Source organism: Lepidochelys kempii, chromosome 1, assembly GCF_965140285.1.
Source record: "Lepidochelys kempii isolate rLepKem1 chromosome 1, rLepKem1.hap1, whole genome shotgun sequence".
In the NCBI taxonomy this organism is placed as follows: domain Eukaryota; kingdom Metazoa; phylum Chordata; order Testudines; family Cheloniidae; genus Lepidochelys; species Lepidochelys kempii.
In genome coordinates this window covers 114,187,957-114,207,293 of record NC_136380.1, presented here as the reverse complement: position 1 = coordinate 114,207,293, position 19,337 = coordinate 114,187,957, and the positions used below count along the sequence as shown (strand labels likewise).

Here is a 19,337-nt window from a genome sequence, read left to right as displayed (position 1 = left end):
TGAAAGTGATCTCAGAACTGTAGTCATGTCTATATGTATACTGATCTTTTAACCAATACATACTCTTTTCTAATAAATTTTAGTTTAGTTAATAAGAATTGGCTGTAAGCGTGTATTTGGGTAAGGTCTGAAATATTCATTAATGTGGGAGGTAATGTGTTTGATCCTTTGGGATTGGTAGAACTTTCTTATAAGATTTTCAGTAATCCTTATTATATTTGTCTTGATTGTCTGAGCAGAAGCCCAAGGCTGGGTTGCTATAAGGGAACTGTGTTTTGTCATCTGTGCAAGCAGTAACGTATCACAGAAGCTGTTTTGTATTGGCTTGATAACTCTAAGTATTGGAATATCCACCAGCTTTGGGGATTGGCTGCCCCATTCTTTGCAGTTTGCCCTAACGGAGTAAGCTCAGTGTAGGGTCCCCTCCCCAGGACCCCGGTCGCAGCCCTACTGTCAACAAGGTTGCCCCTCTCAAATCGCAGAGTGGTGAAATCATTACAGATAAAAGCAAGCAGTTGTCTCATTGGGTTGAACACTGTTCAGAGCTGTGCGCACAAGAAGGAAACATCACCAGCTAATCACTTGACCAAATACCAACATTACATGTCATGCCAGAGCTAGATGTGTAGCCCCCTGTAGGCGGCCATTGATTTTGCTATCAAGTGGCAAGGCTCCTGGAAAATATGGCATTCCACAGGAAATCCTCAAGTGTGGGAAAGATAGCCTACCACCTTATCTACATCAGCTGCTACTTAAGTGCTGGAAAGAGGGTGGGATACCACAAGAGATGCATGACGCAAACATCACCACTTTGTATAAAAATAAATGCGAAAAGGGCGACTACAACACCTACAGGGGTATCTCACTACTAAGTGTAGCAATAAAAACTTTCACAAAAGTCATCTGTGTTGTGTATACAACAGCTGGCGAATCATGTCTACCCTGAATCACAGTGTGGATTCAGACATGATATTTTCTCTGTGTCAACTCCAAGAAAAGTGCAAAGAGCAAAACTGGCCATTGTACATCGCCATTGTGGACCTAACCAAAGCATTCAACGCAGTCAGCAGAGCAGGCCTATGTGCTATACTAGAAACAATAGGATGTCCACCAACCCTGTTAAGTCTTATACGTTCATTGGCAACTGGACAGTTGCCAGGTCCACTTCGGACAGCTTTGAGATGAAAAGTGGAGTGAAGCAAGGATGTGTTCTTGCACCTACACTCTTTGGAATATTCTTCTCGGTACTCTTAAATACACTCCATCTTTCACGTCCTTGAAGTGTGCATCTCCACACAAGATTGGATGGGAAACTCTTCAACTTTTAATGACTTAAGTCAAAGAACAGAGTCCAAAAGGTGCTAATCAGGGAACTTCTATTCACTGATGATGCTGCCCAAACATATCAAACATATCGTGTTGAAAGTGCAGGCAGAGCTGGAGTCAAAACACACACACATTTTAAAAGAATGCGGTGCGTCTTCCCTGGAGGTGAAAGGATGTCCCTTAACTGAAGCACAGGATGTCTGGCCTTTGTCACTAGTTCTGATACCGAAAATCTGTATGAATTCCAACAAATCACTTATTCTCTCTGTGCCTCATTTGAGATATTCAAAAATAGGATCCTAAATCCATATTTTGTTACTTGCCTGTTTTTCAAAAGTGCTGAGCATGTAATTCCTCTTATCCTCATTCTCTGCGTAAAGCCTGATCTACACTAGGAAATTTGGTTGGCATAACTTCATCACTCAGGCATGTGAAAAATTCACACCCTAAGAAACTCTGTTAAACCAACCAAACCCCCAGTTGATGTGAACCTAGCTACCGCCTCTCAGGTAGCTGAATTAGCTATAACAGGAGAAGCCCTCCACTCCGTGTAGGTAGCGCCTTCACTGAAATGCTATAGCTGCTGCAGTTTTAAGGGTAAACAAGCCCTATGGTGGAGCTAGGGGCAGATGTGATGATTAGCACAGCCTAATGTTATACTGATGTTGCCCCAAACCTCCATGGTGCTGTGTTTTACTCCAGCTGCCCTTGTCCCCACTGAGCCAGTCTGGTAGCTGGAGATCGCTGAGATGTAAGGGAGACTGGGCCATACACTTTTTTCCTCTGCCATATTCCTTATGCAGTGGATGTACAGCTTAGGAGTTATTTCAGTGGCTCTATGTCACCACTATGTTTCCCTACAATAAGGAAATTCTGAAGCAATTTTCAAATCTCTTTTATGGCTGTTTTCGCTGCCAGAGCAGCACAAAATGGCCTTAACATATCCGAGAATTGGGCATTAAATATTTGGTTATTACATAAAGGCATAGGCATAATTTGACTTCTATATTTTGGCAGGCAGCGCCAGTCAGGCCAATGAGGCTGAGAGAGCGGGGAAAATTCCACACCTTTCAGAGGCTTGCAGTTTGTGTGTATGGGAGGGGAGGGCAATGCCTTTCCTGGCCCCCCCAACTATGCCCATGCTAAAGGCCACAGACTACCATCAATCAATGTACAAAACTATCATTGACATAATTAAGAGATCCACTTTTGGTTGAGGGTAGTATACTATGGCGCAGTGGTTTAGATTATGTTACAGAGTGCAGTTTTAAACCTATATTTTGTTAAAAAAAATCTTGTTAAAATGGTAATAACAAAACAGAATATTTTGAATTTTTTGTAATGATGATGAAAAATGAATTGATGCAGAAAGAATAAGAGTTCAACTATCACCCCTTGTGGTAACTTTTTCACTGGATTGCCTCACTTTTCCTGTTACTCCATTTGTGAGAAATCTAAAACACTGTAAAAAGAAAAGGAGTACTTGTGGCACCTTAGAGACTAACCCATTTATTTGAGCATAAGCTTTTGTGAGCTACAGTGAGTGAAGTGAGCTGTAGCTCATGAAAGCTCATGCTCAAATAAATGGGTTAGTCTCTAAGGTGCCACAACTACTCCTTTTCTTTTTGCGAAATCAAACTAACACGGCTGTTACTCTGAAACCTAAAACACTGTGAGACCAGCCGCTGGGCAACATTACTGTTCATCCTGTGCTGATTCCTAGAATATCAGTTCTACATTTACAATGTTTTCTTCTAAACCATTTTTAACTTTTTAATCCTAGTGAAAAATGTGTGCCAAAGCAAACCACCCAATTTGTCATTTGACCATAAATCTCTGGGGGAAAAGTTCCTTCTCCTTGGAAAAAGGAGTCCAGGAGTTCAAATCTCACCTCTTTCTACAGGCTCTTTAAATTCCCATGCAATTCAGTACACTTATTATTGACTACAATCATGAACCCCAACTTGGCAGGGAATCACTGCTAAACACCCCCACCCCATTTAAATTAGTACAGAACTCATGCAAGGTCCCTCCAGGCCCAGAACCTGGTCACTAATAATGACAAACCCTAAGTCTTCTCTGCTGCCCCGCCCTGCCTTTCAGAGTGACTACGCCAGTTTCACTGATCCTACCACTATAACCCACAGCCTGGATCCACAACTGGACACAGAAAATCACTTGGAATCCACAGCGCTTGAGTTACACGCATAGGGGGCTCTGTCGACGCGACACTTAACAACCCCCGGGCGGGCCCCGCCAGCTGACCCTGGGAGAAGAGGCGGAGTCACGGGTCGGACGTGGCCGCCTCAGGGCTTGTGGGCGGGGCCGTGGAAGGGGGCGGGGCCTAGGTTCAGGAGATGGGCGGGCCGCGGCTAACCCCCCGCGTGTTCTCTGGTTACCATAGAAACAGCCGGGAGGGGGGCGGGCCCGAAACTGTGACCTCCGGCCTGGCGTGGGTGATGACGTATGAGGCGCGCGCGGGGAGGGGGGTGACGAAGGCGGAAGCGGGGAGAAGGATGCGGCGGCGCTGAAGCCTCCCCCCCCCCCCCCCCCCAGACGGCTGCTGCGCCGGGAGCGGCCCCGCCATGGAGGTATTGGGGCAGGGCGCCGCCGGGCTGATGCGCTGGGGGGGGGGGGGGAGAATTAACCCGTCACTGGTGGGCGCCCGCACGCGGCGGGACTGGGGCCGCGGGAGCATCTCGCCGGGTCTAACCTTGGGCGCGTGGCCGCCCCCCCCCCCCATGTGCAACCGCTCCCCCTCCCCTGGCCTCCTTCCCGAGGGGCCCCCACTGTGTGCGAGCCCCGCTCCTCGCCCGGCTGCTGTGCGGGGCTAGAGGGAAGCGCTGTGCGTGAACCCCGGAGCCGCAGCGTCACCCCTGGCTTCACACGGAGCCTGTTGCAGAAAACAGAGAGTTCAGACTCGTTTCTGCCTGGAGCCCGGCCCCTCTGGCCCCTCTTCTTGGGAAGCCACCGCTCGCAGAGCGGGGCCACCGCGTGCCCGCTGGGAAACTGCCCCCCCGGTTGGCAGGGGGAGAGCTGCCTACATCCTCGCACTGCTTGTGGCCGTTCTGTGGTCGCCGCAGGGTGGTGACTGCCCCCCTAAACCAGACCATATGCCCCTTTCCAGTCTGGTATCTTCCTTGGGGGAGTGGAGCCAATCTCATGCTTCAGAGGAAAGTGAAAACACTGTTACGCGCCTGCTGGGTTCGTCAGTTTCACCGTGGGAAGCAAAATTCCATCCTGACCCCGGTGAGGGGGCCACTAGATCAATACTTACTTAGAAGTTTTATAAGGCCTAATAAGAGCACCCAAGAGCTCTGCGTGACCTTGACAATATTGTAGAAGTATGCTGAATGACTAGATTCCCTCAGTTCTGCAGGTCAAATGAAATAACCAGGGACTACATAAATATCAGGTTTCAGAGTAACAGCCGTGTTAGTCTGTATTCGCAAAAAGAAATTTTCTTTTTACATAAATATCATGACAAGTGTTAAGTGATTTCTATCACACACAAGGACTGGGGCATGTGTATTTATGTAACTTTTTTTGCAGTTACAAAGAGAAACAAAGATACTTCCAAAGGAAGTTTCAAGTCATTTGTATTTGCCATGTGGAATAAATAGATAAATCCAGAGTGATCTGTGGACATTCCTGATACATAACTGATAAGTTATGTGATCACATCTCAGAACATGGCATGGTTTAGTAGGATTTGTTTAAAAGATGTCTAGAATTACTATATTTTCTACAAAACTTTAGTTTGGGATTGGTACTTCTGTGTAATTTGTTTGTATGGCACCTACCCCAGTAGAAGCTCTTTTAATAATTTGCAATTAAATCAGACTATCAGAATTTTACTCAAGTAAAATAAACAGGAAAGTAAATACATCTAGTCTGATAGTGTGGGGAAAAAAAAAATGGTGAATCAGGCGTACAATTTGTATAATATGGAAATACAACCTACAGCAGGGATTGTCAACCTTTGGCATGCGGGCCTTTCAAGGAAATCCGCTGGCTGCTGGGATGATTTGTTTACCTGCAGCATCCACAGGTTTGTCTGACTGCAGCTCCCACTGGCTGCAGTTTGCTGTTCCAGGCCAATGGGGGCTGCGAGAAGTGGTGTGGGATGTGCTGGCCAGTGCTTCCCGCAGCCCCCGTTGGCCTGGAACGGCGAACCGTGGCCAGTGGGAGCTGCGATTAGCCAAACCGGTGGATGCTGCAAGTAAACAAGTCATCCTGGCCCACCAGCGGGTTTCTGTGATGGGCAGTGTGCCAAAGGTTGCCAATCCCTGACCTACAGTAGGGCAGAGAAGTCTTGTGTTGGTACACACCTTATGCTGTCTCTTGTTCTGTTTGCTCAGAATTGCTGTAAGGTCTGTGTGTGGAGTCCCACTCCCTATTTCATATGCCCTTGCTTGAACTTTGAGCTTATACTAGCAGTGACTTTTCATGTTCAGAGCTCTCCAATGACCTGAAAAATCAAAAAAGAATCCTACAAAAAGTGGAAACAGTCAAACTGCTAAGGAAGAGTACAGAAGACCACAAGCATTTACGGAAAGGTTAAGGCACAAAATGAGTTATGCCTAGCAAGGGACATAAAAGGCAATAAGAAGAGGTTCTTTAAGTACATTAGGAGCAAGAGAAAGATGAAGGAAAGTGTAGGTCCTCTACTTAGAGAAATGTGATTTAGATTAAATTTCAAGAACAGTCTTTCACTTTATAGTAAAGTAGTTTGACAGAAAACATTGAAAACTGGGAGGGCACATATAGTGCGGGTCAGTCCTGGGGCTGGTATTGTTAAATATTTTCATTAATGACTTTGGTAATAGAGTGGTGAGTATGCTTATAAAATTTGTTAATACCACAAAGCTGGGGGGGATTGCAAGGACTTTGGAGGACAGGTTTAGAACTCAAAATGATATTAAACTGGAGAATTGGTGTGAAATGAACATGAGGAAATTCAAAGATGACAAGTGCAAAGTAATTCACTTAGGAAAAAAAAATCAAATGCACAGCTACAAAATGGGGGAATAACTGGCTAGATAATACTGTTGAAAAGGATCTGGGCATTATAGTGGACCACAAATTGGACATGAGTAAACAATGTGATGCAGTTGCAAAAAAGGTTAATGTTCTGGTGTACATTAACAGAAGTGTTTTATGCAAGACATGGGAGGTAATTGACCAGCTCTACTCAGCACTGGTGGAGATCTCAGTTGGAGTACTGTGTTCAGTTCTGGTCAATACACTTTAGAAAAGATAGCCAAATTGGAGAAAGTCCAGAGGAAAGGAACAAAAATGATTAAAGATTTAGAAAATCTGACCTATGAGGAGAGGCTGAAAAACTGGGAAAAAAGACGACAGATAACAAATCTTCAGATATGTTAAGGGCTGTTATAAAGAGGACAGTGACTAATTGATCTGTGTCTACTGACAATAGGACAAGTAGTAATGGGCTTAATCCTCAGCAAGGGAGATTTAGGTTAGATATTGGGGAAAAATTTTCTAACAATAAGGTGAGTTAAATTCTGAAATAGGCTTCCAAGGGAGGTTGTGGAATCCCCATCATCGGAGGTTTTAAAGAGCAGGTTGCACAAATACCTTTTGGGGTGGTCTGGATCTACTTAGCACAGGGGGCTGGACTTGATAACTTTTTTAGGTTCCTTCCAGCCCTACATTTCTATTATTCTATCTTCCCAAATATACGTGAACATTAAATCACCTTCCAAACCCAGACCAAGATGATGATGTAAACCTCTTTGAATGTAGTTTGGAAGATCCTACCATAAAAATCACTATTCATTTAAATGTTGCTCCTCCACTAGCATTTTCAGTTGTCTACATCTTTAAGGCAGGTCTTTTGTTAGGTTATTGAGCCATACTTTGCAGACCAGTTGTCAACAAAATAAGTAGATTCTTCCCCCCCCCCCCCCCCCCCCCCCCATGTATACCAGCTCTTTGGTTAGGAATTCCAGATCTAAAAGACAGATTTCTAAGAATATACTGGCTCACATAATCATGCTGTGATGCATCTATCCTGATCCAGCTATCTGTGATGGATGTCTGAGCTCATTTCTTCCATTCTTCTTCTTTTTAAATCTTAATTTTCTTGAGTTCCAAGTTCTACTAGAGCTGTTAATTACTGTCAGGGTACAACAGGTTCTTAACCACTTCCATTAGTAGTCTAATGAAGAGTTCAGTTCTGATGTGCTGTGCTTTGTTTTGTTTTTCAGGTGCAAGATGCTGGACAAGATATGGTGGCTTCCTATGCCACACCAGGAAGTGGTAAATCGAAGGTAAACTTTCTTTAGAAATGTAAAAGATTTGGACAGATTTACAACCTGCTGCACTAGCTGCTACTGGGGGAACATTTAACAGAGATTAATTTTTAAAGGTAAACACTGACTCCTATTTGCCAAAACTAAATTGTGGTTGTTAAACCTAGAGAGCCCTGTTAAACTTTGGAGAATGCTGAAGAAAAATCTTTAACGCTATTGGCAGTTATTACTGGAAGCAAATTTACTAACCTTTTAGAAAACTCTTGGCAGCTTCCAGTTCAAACAATGGACTTTTCATTTCTTTAGGGTATAAATTTCTTCATTTAAATTTACTACCCACTTGCACAATGATGTCAGTCAGCATGCCATATTAAAAACATTCAGCAATTTACATGATTCTCAAATGCCTCCTTAGCTTTTTCAGTTTGGCAGGCCTTATTTTTTTTTTACTTGAAGATTTTTAATCCATCTCTGAATGCTAACCCTTCACAGCCGAGTCTTACTTTCACATTGCTATTAGCTACTTAAGCCCTTTGGTGTTAACTTGTAAGAGTTAACATAGAATTAGAATCAGACATTTAATATTCCTGGTTTTCAGTGTTATAGTCATCAGGCATAGGGAAAGCATATTTTGTAATCTATCACATTTTACAGCTGGATACACTGTCCAAAGAAGATCTCATCAAATTTGCGAAGAAGCAAATGATGCTTATGCAGAGGGTGAAGTCAAGATGCACAGGTACCATACAGAAAAGGGATTTATTTGGCTGTTCCAAGATTTTTGTATTACTTAAAGAAAAAAAAAGTGGGGTTGGGGGAGAGAAGAGAACTGGTGTATTGACTTAATGGTAGTGTTCTCTGTTACAGTGTTTGACCTCTGGATTTGATTCCCAGGTGAAAAACTTAGATTTTCCAGCAGCCCATTTTATTCCATTTTCCCTGCTTCTGTGAGAGGATAGAGGTAGGAAGCTCAGAGTGGAGGGAAGAAGAGGAATTGCATTGATCTTATAGTAAATTTTACTAACCAAGCAAGGAGGAGTGTGATGGGAGAAAACAACTTGCTTAAGAGAATAACTGACCAGTATCTTGAAGTGGGGCCTTTCATTGAGTGTCTGCTCCCCATCCTTGATAGAGTATTTGCTTTTACGTGTCATGGCATACAGTAGCAAGTTTTGATGTTGTCAGAGGGAGGGTGGAAATTCCAAGACAAGTAATTGATTTTACATGTTAAACACATATCATGCAAGCCTGTCTTGGGGGTACAATAATATTTGTAAATAAGTTAGCTATTGTGTAATTATTCAATGTTGCCTCATTTGAAAAGAAATAGTAAAAGATTGCAGACCCCATTTTGGGTTAATTATGGGAATAGATTATCTGGTTTAGAAAAAAGCATGAGGGGGGTAGTGTAGCAGGGTTCACTCACCTTTCACAAGTGCCCCCTGGTTGAGTGTGTGCAGGCCTGCACTTTCTCTCTCTGTAGCTCAGTGGTTCTCAAACTTCTCTGTTGGTTATCCCTTTCATAAAGCAAGCCTCTGAGTGCAATCCTCCCACCCCATTATAAATTAAAATCACTTTAATATTTAACACCATTATAAATGCTGGAGGCAAAGCAGGGTTTGGGGTGGAGGCTGACAGCTCACGATCCCCCCCCCCCCCACACACATCATAACCTCACAACCTCCTAAGGGGGTCACAACCCCCAGTTTGAGAATTCGTGCTGTAGGTCTCCTTGGGCTTAGGCTACAGGACTAATTAAGAATCTGTCAGTGGTCTCAGCCCTGGTATTGAGCCATACTCAGGACTTCCCCCTGGAGGCAATGTCTTTGCCCTCTGGGTGTTTCAGGCCCCAGATCTCCCACTGGGGCACTAAAGAGTTCAGTTCTCCCTCTAGGGCACCTCAAAGTCCAGGCCACTTCCCTCAGTGCCTGAGGGGGCACAGGGGGCTGACCCAGACCCTCCCTCTAGTCCAGGTCCCAGACTAGGGACTCTGTAGATAGCAGCCATCTGCCATGTCCCTTTATCTAAGTTATGCCACTGCTCTGATTCCCTAGGCCACTTCCCCACAGCCCTGCACCTTCTTCACCCTTACCTCAGGGCCTTGTCCTGATGGAGTCCTAACAACCAGCCTAGAGCTCCTTCTTACTCTTCCCCCAGCTCTGCTCTGGCCAAGGTCCTGTCACTTCCTCAGCCAGCCACACTCCTCCAGTTCCAGCAAGGAATTGATCTCAGACTGGCCCTGCAGCTCTTCTTATACTAGTGTACTGGGCCCTGATAGGGGCTGCAGGGAGCAGCCAATCTGATTGGCTGTGTCTCCCACAGCAACTTTAGACAGCTTGGATAACTTTTTCCACTGGCCTTTTCTGGGGTGGGGTGTGGCAGGGCTACGGGGCCTCAGAGGGTCTTGTACACCCCGTCACAGGTGGAGAGATAAAACTAAATTTTTTGCTTTTTCCTTTCACTGATGTAACGCTTCACAACTTTTAACCCATCTATTTGAGGCAAATACTACATTTTTATATACCAAGTTTCAGCCTAATGTATATTTTGATGACTATGTGACTTTTGAATACTAATATGCCAGGAAATTCTTAAGTTACACTGAGTTGGTGTTTTGAAATTTTTAAAATCTGATGTCATTACTATACTATTGTAATACATTAATTATATGTATGTATTTATTAATTATATATTCTCTTCTGAGTTAGAAGCTGCTCTTTGAAATGTGAAACAATGATTATGGTGAATTTTTATATAAATATTTTTTTTGTTTTAGAATTGGAAAAAGAGATTGAACTCAAATCAAAACCAGCTGCTGGAGGAGCTGATGATATTATTCAGGTGGGAATATATAATTGTTTTTGATGTACTATACATAATAAATGACCCAGGGAAATCTTTCCGCTGGTGGTGTTTACTGAATAGCAAACTATTTTACTCAGACTATCTGGGACCAGTCCTTCTCATGCACATAAGACACTTTCTTTAGCATTCTCCACCAAGTATCTTGTGAGTCTTACTTCAAGTATGGAAATATTTAATTTTTGTGTAAGTTTTCTGAAAAATTACTAGTAAAATGTTAGGTTTCAGAGTAGCAGCCATGTTAGTCTGTATCCGCAAAAAGAAAAGGAGTACCTGTGGCACCTTAGAGACTAACAAATTTATTTGAGCATAAGCTTTCGTGAGCTACATCGGAAGTGAGCTGTAGCTCACGAAAGCTTATGCTCAAATAAATTTGTTAGTCTCTAAGGTGCCACAAGTACTCCTGTTCTTTTTTTTTTTTTTTTTTTTTTAGTAAAATGTTAATCCTCTTTTCTTAAGTTTCTCCTTTGATAGGAGAGTAGGTAGTCCAGCTCATAATGATGAACATTTGCACTGCCACTATAAAGAAATGGGGCAGCAGTTTTACTCAGTCCAACCGTTAAAAAGTGCTTTTTATTTTGTGAAATTATCACAATAAATACACTATTCAAATATTTTTAGATTTGAACTGGCACTTTGAGTTTAGTAGTGAAAGCATCTATCTTGCTGAAAGTATAGTAACTTATGTAGCTACTCAGATATAAAGTTAGTGTAAGAACCTGTAAACTATTGAAACAAAATTCATATTGTTTAAATATTAGTTTAATGGTTAAAACAATTATTTACACTTCGCTTTTTTTCTGGAGGTATAAATAATAAAATAGGAAACCAGTTTTCCAGTGCAGCAAGTTCATTCTGCTCAGTGTATTAACGGTGAGAGGTGTTTTGTTAGAGTATAGTGACAACTATACTGCTATCTTCTCTATGTGAACTGAAGGTAATTATTGTAATGGGCTTGGTTTTCTGTTGCACAATGTGCAGAAAATCTGAAGGTCAATATCTGAGCTCTGTAGCATTGCCTCGCAAAGGTTGCTGAGACTTTGCATTTTCATTTTTTTTTCCCAACAGTCTTCTCACTCTCTCTCCAAATTAGGCTCTCTCAGAAAGGCTAGATGCTGTTCTTTTGGAAAAAGCAGAGATCCAGCAGCAGTGCGTAGCCCTCAAAAAAGAAAATGCTAAAAGGAAACAAGAAGCAGAGGTAGTGAACTGAGCAATAACATGTTTCTGCTAAAAACATTGCTAGTCCTTCGTATTTTCGTTTCCTAATCGTAATAATTACGAATATATGGTTCACGTTTTAATCCCTTTTTTTCTCATTCTTTTCTGTTCATTGTTAGTTAATAATACTCCATAGTTAGTATATTTTTAATTATAATCACCAATGTAAATACTTTCCCAAAATTATTACAATACCTGTTTGCAAGTCTTAAAACAAATGGGTTATGCACAGACTAAATGGTCAGTGTCAAGTTGTCCTGCTGTGACTCAGGAGCATGGGCATCTAAGTTGCCTCTGAGCTGCATGGCTGCACAGCAGGCTATCAAGGGCAACGCAGGCATGCAGCCACAGGGTCCTTGATTGGGGAGGAGAGAGGGGCCTCTCCCCCGGCCCTAGGCTGCTGTGGCAAGAGAGGGCTGGTGAGGAGTCCTCTCCACCGCAGCGTCGGGGCAGCCTGCTCCCCAAATCCCTCAGCCCCGGCCCCACCGCAGAGCCCACACCCCCAGCCGGAGACCCCCACCCCCACCCCTGCACCCCAACCCTCTGCCCCAGCCCTGAGCCCCACCTGCACCCCGAACCCTTCACTCCCCCACAACCTTACACCTCTGCCCTAGCCCTGAGCCCGCACTCCCAGCCGGAGCCCTCACACACACACCCTGTGCCCCAATCCCAGCCCTGAGCCCCACCCACACTCCGAACCCCTCGCCCCACCCCCACCACACATCTCCTCCATATTGATGTACATAACAAAATTAATTCCACGCATGGACGTAAAATATTAGAGGGAGCATCGGTGAGTACCAACCTCAGGGCAGACTATTAAATACCAGGGCACAAACCCCAAATTGGCTGCGGGTTCTGTAGTTAAATTTCACCAATCAATTTTCAAGTCTAAGCTCCTCAGACACTATAACAGCTTAAATATGGAGTCACAGACCGACTCCTTGGTACTCCAATCTATCTCATCACCTAGGCAAGCCTACCCTTGTGATAAATGGTCCTTTATACCACAAATCACAACAGCAGTCAGGTTACTTCCAGTCTCAAAGGACCAGTCATTTACCCCCAGTCAATTGCACCTTAGAACTCACACCAAAGACCACACTTTTAGCCAATCGTATAACAAACTACATACAGATTTATTAATAGGAAAAGTGAAAAGAGTTATTAATAAGGTTAAAACAGTTAAACATACGAACACAAATGAGTTACAATCTTAAGTTTCAAAAGGTAATATAGAGCTTGCTTATTATAGACGCTTCTATGATCTTTAGAGCTAACCCAGGCTAAACAGCTGGGGATTCCTTGCTTATGTCTAGAAACCCTGCCTCCAGAATCCAAGCAGCAATGAGATACAGTTCCTCCTTGTTAGGGGTTTTTAATTCCCTCCCCCTTCTGCTTTGATTGGAGGAATTCATTTCCAAAACTCATCTTCATAGGATAGGGGGAGAGTAAACAACAAAATATTTTGTCCTCTTTAATATTCCTCTCCAATCTGTCTGGTGTTGATGGGCCTTCCTTGTTGGACAGGACATAACACCTTCTGTTGGAGACCAGCATTTCACTCTAGTTAAGGTCTTTCTCTTGTCTGGTGATTTACACAGTTAAAAAGACTTACAGTGCAAATCCTCAAATATTACCTTACCGTATGGGATACAGATGTTATAAGTGAGATTAATGCTTGCAGCAACTCACAAGCATTCAATAAAGTTTCCACACTAAACACATTGTTGGAATCCCAATACCTATTGTAACAATACTAACATACAGGTGAGCCAGACTGATTTCAGCTATGTATTTGTCAGTATTCAGTTGAGGTCTGGGGACCATCAACAAGTTTAGGCTTGAAATTAGGCACTCATCTGATGATTAGAAATGTTCGAAGTTATAGAACAGCTTTCCAAAGGGAGTAGTGGGGGCAAAACACCAAGACTGAGCTTGATAAGTTTATAGAGGGGATGGTCTCATGTCACTGCTTACAATGGCATGTAGCCAGTCTCTGACTGCTAGCAGAAAGTATATCCAACGACCGGTGATGGGGCACTAGTTGGGGAGGGCTCTGAGTTACTGCAGAGAATTCTTTCCCAGGTGTCTGGCTGGTGGGACTTGCTGAAATGCTCAGGGTCCAACTGACCACCATATATGGGTTCGGGAAAGAGTTTTCCCCTGGGTCAGATTAGCAGAGATCCAAGGGCAGGGGCGGGGTGTTGGTCTTCCTCTGAGCATGGCGCTTGGGTCACTCGCAGGTTTAAACTAGTGTAAATGGTGGATTCTCTGTAACTTGAAGTCTTTAAACCATGATTTGAGGACTTCAGTAACTCAGTCAGGGGATAGCGGTCTGTTACAGGAGTTGGTGGGTGAGGTTCTGTGGCCTACAATGTGCGGGAGGTCAGACTAAATGACCATGATGGTTCCTCCTAACCTTAAAGTCTATGAATCTATGAGACCTTGGCATGAGCTGGCATCTGGTCCACCAGCATCACAGTCAGTCTGTGCAGAAAGAATCCATTAACTATCATAACCTTAAAACGTTCCTTTCAGCTTCTCCTCTGAACTTGCCGACACTGTTACATTCTGTCTTTTGACCACGCATCCTGCAGCGAGTTTGTTGTTCCCAGCGAGTTTATCTCCCCTAATTTGCTTGTACATTTTTCTTCTCCCATTCTGAATTAAGTCCTCAAATGTAATTTCCTTGTTCCAGATAATTTAGGATTTTAAGGTTCTTTGGCCACAAAACTTAATATGACATCCATCCCTGGTACACTAATCAACATCAAGGATTTGTTTATTCCAAACTCTTTCCCAATTTCCTTGGTTGTACATGGGACAGAGACCTTTTCAATTCAGAGATCACAACATCCAAGTTTGCAGGTATCTGAATTACTTGATAAATTATTAGGTTGTAAAATTTAACCAGTTTAGTTACTGATATCTAACTTCCACATTAGCATGAGTTCAAATGGCATTTATTATGCAGATGAATGACTTTGTCACTGATTTTTTTATCTATTTTTGGTTTTAGTTTCTTTCTGTGTAATTATTGACATATATGTTTGTTTTAGGTTGCTGTAACTAAGACAGAAGAACTGCAGAAGCAGTTGGAACAATCAAGCATTGACCACTTGAAAGATACTGAAGGCCTTAAGAATGAAGTAGGAAGAGCACAGTCCAAATACAATGAAGACTTAGCCAAACTGCAGAAAGAACTGCAGGAAGAAGTGAAGAAACAAATGGGGCTTGCAGAACAGCTTGAACTTCATAGTAATCAACAAGAGGAAACTAAAAGACTACAAGAAGAGGTCCAGCAAATTAAGCATACATATGAGGAACAGATTTTATGTCTGAACAAACAGTTGGAAGCTATCAGTGAGGATAAAAACAAAGAAATTGAAAATCTGCACGAAGTTATCAAAAATAATTCTGAACATCACTATAGTGAAATCAATAATCTGCATGAAGAACTTATACAACTGAAGGGTGCACACCAAGAAGAGGTGTCAGAATTGATGTGTCAGCTTGAAGCCACTTCTAAAGAATATGAAGAGGAGCGAAACCAGATAAATCGACGAAAGCTGGACTTAACAGAGCAGCACTTGGTAAAAGAAGAAAGCATGAAGGGTGAATTATGTGCTAGTAATGAGAAATATGAACATGAATTGGAGCAACTAAGAGAAGCTGTAAATAAAAATAAAGAAAATGAGACAGATGTTAAAGATGTACAAGGAGAAACTTATGTGGACACAAAAATGGAAGAAAAGGTCAAATACTTAGAACATATTTTAAAAGAACTGGAATCTCAACACAGTATATTAAAAGATGAATTAACCTATATGAATAATGTTAAGTTAAAACTGGAGGAGGAAATCCAGCGTGCAAAGGATGAGTATTTTCATGAGCGGGAAGACTTGGAGTTTAAAATTAACGAACTACAACTTGCTAAAGAAGATCATTGTTGTGTAATTGAAAAACTAAAATCAGAGCTCCAAGCAACAAGACACCAATATGATATTACTGTAAAAGAGCATAACCTAGAAGTTCAAAGTCTGAGAGAAAAACAAGAGAGAGAGATTTCGGAACTACATCAGACTTTATTGTCAAATTCGGAAAAAGAAAATATGGCATTGGTTTTTGAAATACAGGATCTTAAGGAACAGTATCAAAAGCTCATACAGGAGAAGGAAGACGCAGTGTTCAATTATGAGAGTTTGAGGGAAAAGCTGGAAACGCTACAAACTGAATTGGGGGAATCAGCTGGAAAGATCAGTCAGGAGTTTGAGTCAATGAAGCAGCAGCAAGCTTCTGATGTCAGTGAGCTACAGCAGAAACTCAGATCTGCTTTCAATGAAAGGGATGTTCTTCTTGAAACAGTGAGTCGTCTTCAGGAAGAAGCAGAAAAATTATCATCTAAACAGGCTGAGGTGGAAGAGCTTAAGCATAAAATAGTCAGCTTTCAGGAGGCAAATGCGGCAATGGTGATCTCTCTTGATCAAAAAGAGACCACAGTAAAAGAACTGGAGGAAAAGGTGACTAGTCTTGCCTCTCAAAAAGATGGTATCTTAAGTGAACTGAAATGTTCTGCTGAAGAAGTAGAAAAACTCCAAGAAATGTGTAAAAAAGAACAAGAAAAGGTTCTGGAACTTCAGCAACAAGCAGAATTTGTTAACCAGTGTAACAGTGACCTGAAAAAAAATGTAGAGGATTTAACAGAGACACTAAAAGAAGCTTTAAAAGAGAAGGATGAGAATAACCAAAAGTTAGTGCAATTAGAGGAACAAATAGAAGCTCTCTTGCTTGATAAAAAGAGTCTGTTATCTCAAACATATACTCTTCATAAGGAAAATGAGAAAATCAATAAGGAAAAAGACAAAATAAGTAGTAATCTGGAAAAGGTTGTCTCTGAAAAGGAGAATTGGCTAGTGTTTAAAGAACAAGCTGAAAGTTTAGAAAAGAGATTACAAATTGCTATTGAAGAAAAAGACCATTTAACTATGCTTCTTGAAAACAAACAAGCACATGCATTACTTGTCAAAACTCAGCTATACAGTTTACTTGAGCAAATAGGGTCCAGACTTTCAGATGATGATGATGAAGAACATGATGCTATTAATTTACTGCAGGTTGTAAATGAATCCTTAGCAAAAATGAAAGAAGAAAAACAGAGCCTTACTTTGCAGAATGATGAAAAAGTTCTTCATTTACAGCAGAAGGTTGAGAGACTTCAGGAAGAAAATGTAGTTCAATGTGCAGAGCTCAGATTTTTGCTGGAAAACGTTGAAAAAGAAAAGAGTCTCTTAACAGAAAAATTAGAAGGTGCTTTGTCAGAAAAAGCAGCATTGCAGCTAGACATCCAAGAGAGGAAGAGTGCCAATGAGAAAGCAAGGAATGAAAACCAAGATCTTCTAGCTTGTATTGAAGAGATCTCTCAAAAACTTGCATGTTATGAAAGCCAAATACAAGAGCAACAGAAGGAATCTTTTACAGAAGAGCAACAAAACCTAAAACTCAGTCTAGAACAGAGAGAGGCTGAACTTAGAAACGTGAAAGCCGAACTGACTTCTCTAAAGGTTATGATTGTTGTTGTTTCAGACTAACCTCTAAGACTTAATGAAGGTTCAAAAGTATTTTCACATTATTTCGTGGCCCAAAAATGAATTTTTCCCTTTCAGAAAAGTCCTTTCTCCATTTTCCCCTTCCCCCCTCAGCCCCCAAAATCAACTGATCTGTTTTTTTTAATAAGTATTTCTAATTGAGAGTGCCTCAACAAAAAGGCAACACTAAAAGTTACTTTAGCATTTATATTTTACTCAAGTAAGCTTTTATCTTCTCCCTTTCTCACCAGTACCTCACGAATAATCCTTCATTTACAGGAGGGATGGCCTAGATGACCTAATAATGTCTCCTAGCTCTTAAATGTTATAAATCTACAACTTAAATAAGCACAACTTAAAGTTGGTATTAGATCAGTTATCTGCCCTGCCCTGTTTGTGGTAAGTCTGCTGGAACTTCCTTGCATCAGAGCATTGTTACTGCCCGATAATGACTGAGAAATAGCAGCTGGCAAGAACTACATGGTCTGTCCTTTCTTGTTCTTGACGGGGTAGGATGGAAAGCAGTTGCTATGAGGATCATTTCCCTGCCCAAACATTTTAAGTATCTTTGTAAATTATCAAGAAAACATCAAATTGTACATAAATCGTAATATTTATGTCTTGTTTGTATAGAAATAGCCCAGATTCTGGCCTTAAGTTTAATATTATATTAATCAGTTTCTGATTGTGACATGCAAGGAATTAGCAGATACCAAAAATGTTTGTAATATTTCATTATCTTTGTTTTATTTCACAGGATTTCATGGAGAAGTCGTCTGTAAAAAATGACCAACAATCTTCAGTAGCAGAACTACAAGAAAAAATTGGTGCTTTTCTTATTCCTTTACATTTAATTAGTTGTGACTTTTAAACCATTATTTAACATACTTCATCTTTCGTTTTTTAACCCTAGTTTGAGAAATACTTAAAATAAGCAAATGACTTCCTGATGTCCAAGAAGGGTTCGAGATATGCCAGAGATAAATCTCTCCCACTTCTGTGTGTAGAAAAATAATGGCAAGGTGTTTTGGGGTTTACTTTGTTTTTATTTTCGCTTTTTTTTTTTTTTTAAGAGAAAATAGTTGTATAGCTGGGACAACTCCTCAGCTGCCTCAAGAGAAGAGGGAGGAAATAAAATCTCCTGTCTCTCAGACAAACACACTTCACCCTTGCATTCCTACAACATGTAAATGACAAATGCAGTTACTTTAAAATGTTAGGGAGGAAGTAATGGCAAATTGAAACAACTGTATTTGTCACAGGAGTAGCTGGAAGCATGTTTTTTGAGTTTTAAAATCCTAACAAACTGAAGTTTGCTAAAGGAACTCTCTGGAGCAGTGGAAGTGTTCACCATGATAGCTATGTGTGTTGCTGGGAATTTTAGCTTTCAAACCAGGCCTCCAAAAGTTTAAGTGAATGAAGTGTTTTAAATGTCTTCCTGTTTTTCAGTAGTAATGGATGCAAATCCTTTTTTATTTTGCTAATGTCTTCAAATTCACATAGATATTTGTTTTGTATTTTACTTATTCCTTTGCGTAGATGAATTAGTTTCTGTTTGTTTGTGTTTAGTATGTCTGGAAAAGCAATCTGCAGAGAGAGAAGAGAAGTTAAATAAAGTTAAAGTATTTGCTGTGAAAGCAAGGAAAGAACTAGATTCCAGTAGAAAAGAGGTAACTTAAGTTTTCAACATGAGGTTTAAATTTCTGGCATTGTAAGGTTCTGTTGTAATCACACTGTTCCATATTGCTTTGTAATAAGATGCAGTCCTTGAGAGAAGAATTAGAGTTGGTACGATCAGAGAAAGATCAGCTGTCTACTTCTATGAGGGACATCATCCAAGGAGCAGAAAGCTATAAGGTAAGAGGTACTATATCTTAAAAAATGCTTTATTTATCAGAAAATATTATTTAGAGATGGCATTTCCTAGCCTGATTCCAGTTTGATGTGTCCATGACTCACTACTTGCATAATTAGTCAGCTTACCAATTTCCCTCTGTAGCTACAGTGTTCTTTGCTTCCTGCCCTAAACTATTGTACAGTGTTGCTGTGCATTGTTCAGCAATTG

General features: G+C 41.4%; 1 protein-coding gene across 4 annotated transcripts in view; it reads left to right on the top strand.

Moving 5' to 3' along the window:
- The first annotated feature begins 3,865 nt into the window (after window positions 1–3,865).
- GCC2 (GRIP and coiled-coil domain containing 2) overlaps window positions 3,866–19,337 on the top strand; it is a 46,761-nt gene continuing 31,289 nt past the window's right edge. For 3 of the 4 annotated variants that reach the window (XM_073351043.2, XM_073351023.2, XM_073351053.2), the window contains exons 1-9: window positions 3,866–3,917; window positions 7,560–7,622; window positions 8,259–8,343; window positions 10,381–10,445; window positions 11,560–11,664; window positions 14,747–17,248; window positions 18,030–18,099; window positions 18,842–18,942; window positions 19,031–19,129. In XM_073351043.2, the coding sequence (XP_073207144.2) occupies window positions 3,912–3,917; window positions 7,560–7,622; window positions 8,259–8,343; window positions 10,381–10,445; window positions 11,560–11,664; window positions 14,747–17,248; window positions 18,030–18,099; window positions 18,842–18,942; window positions 19,031–19,129 (3,096 nt within the window). In that variant the 5' untranslated portion in view covers window positions 3,866–3,911. The other variant, XM_073351034.2, reaches the window with a different exon arrangement.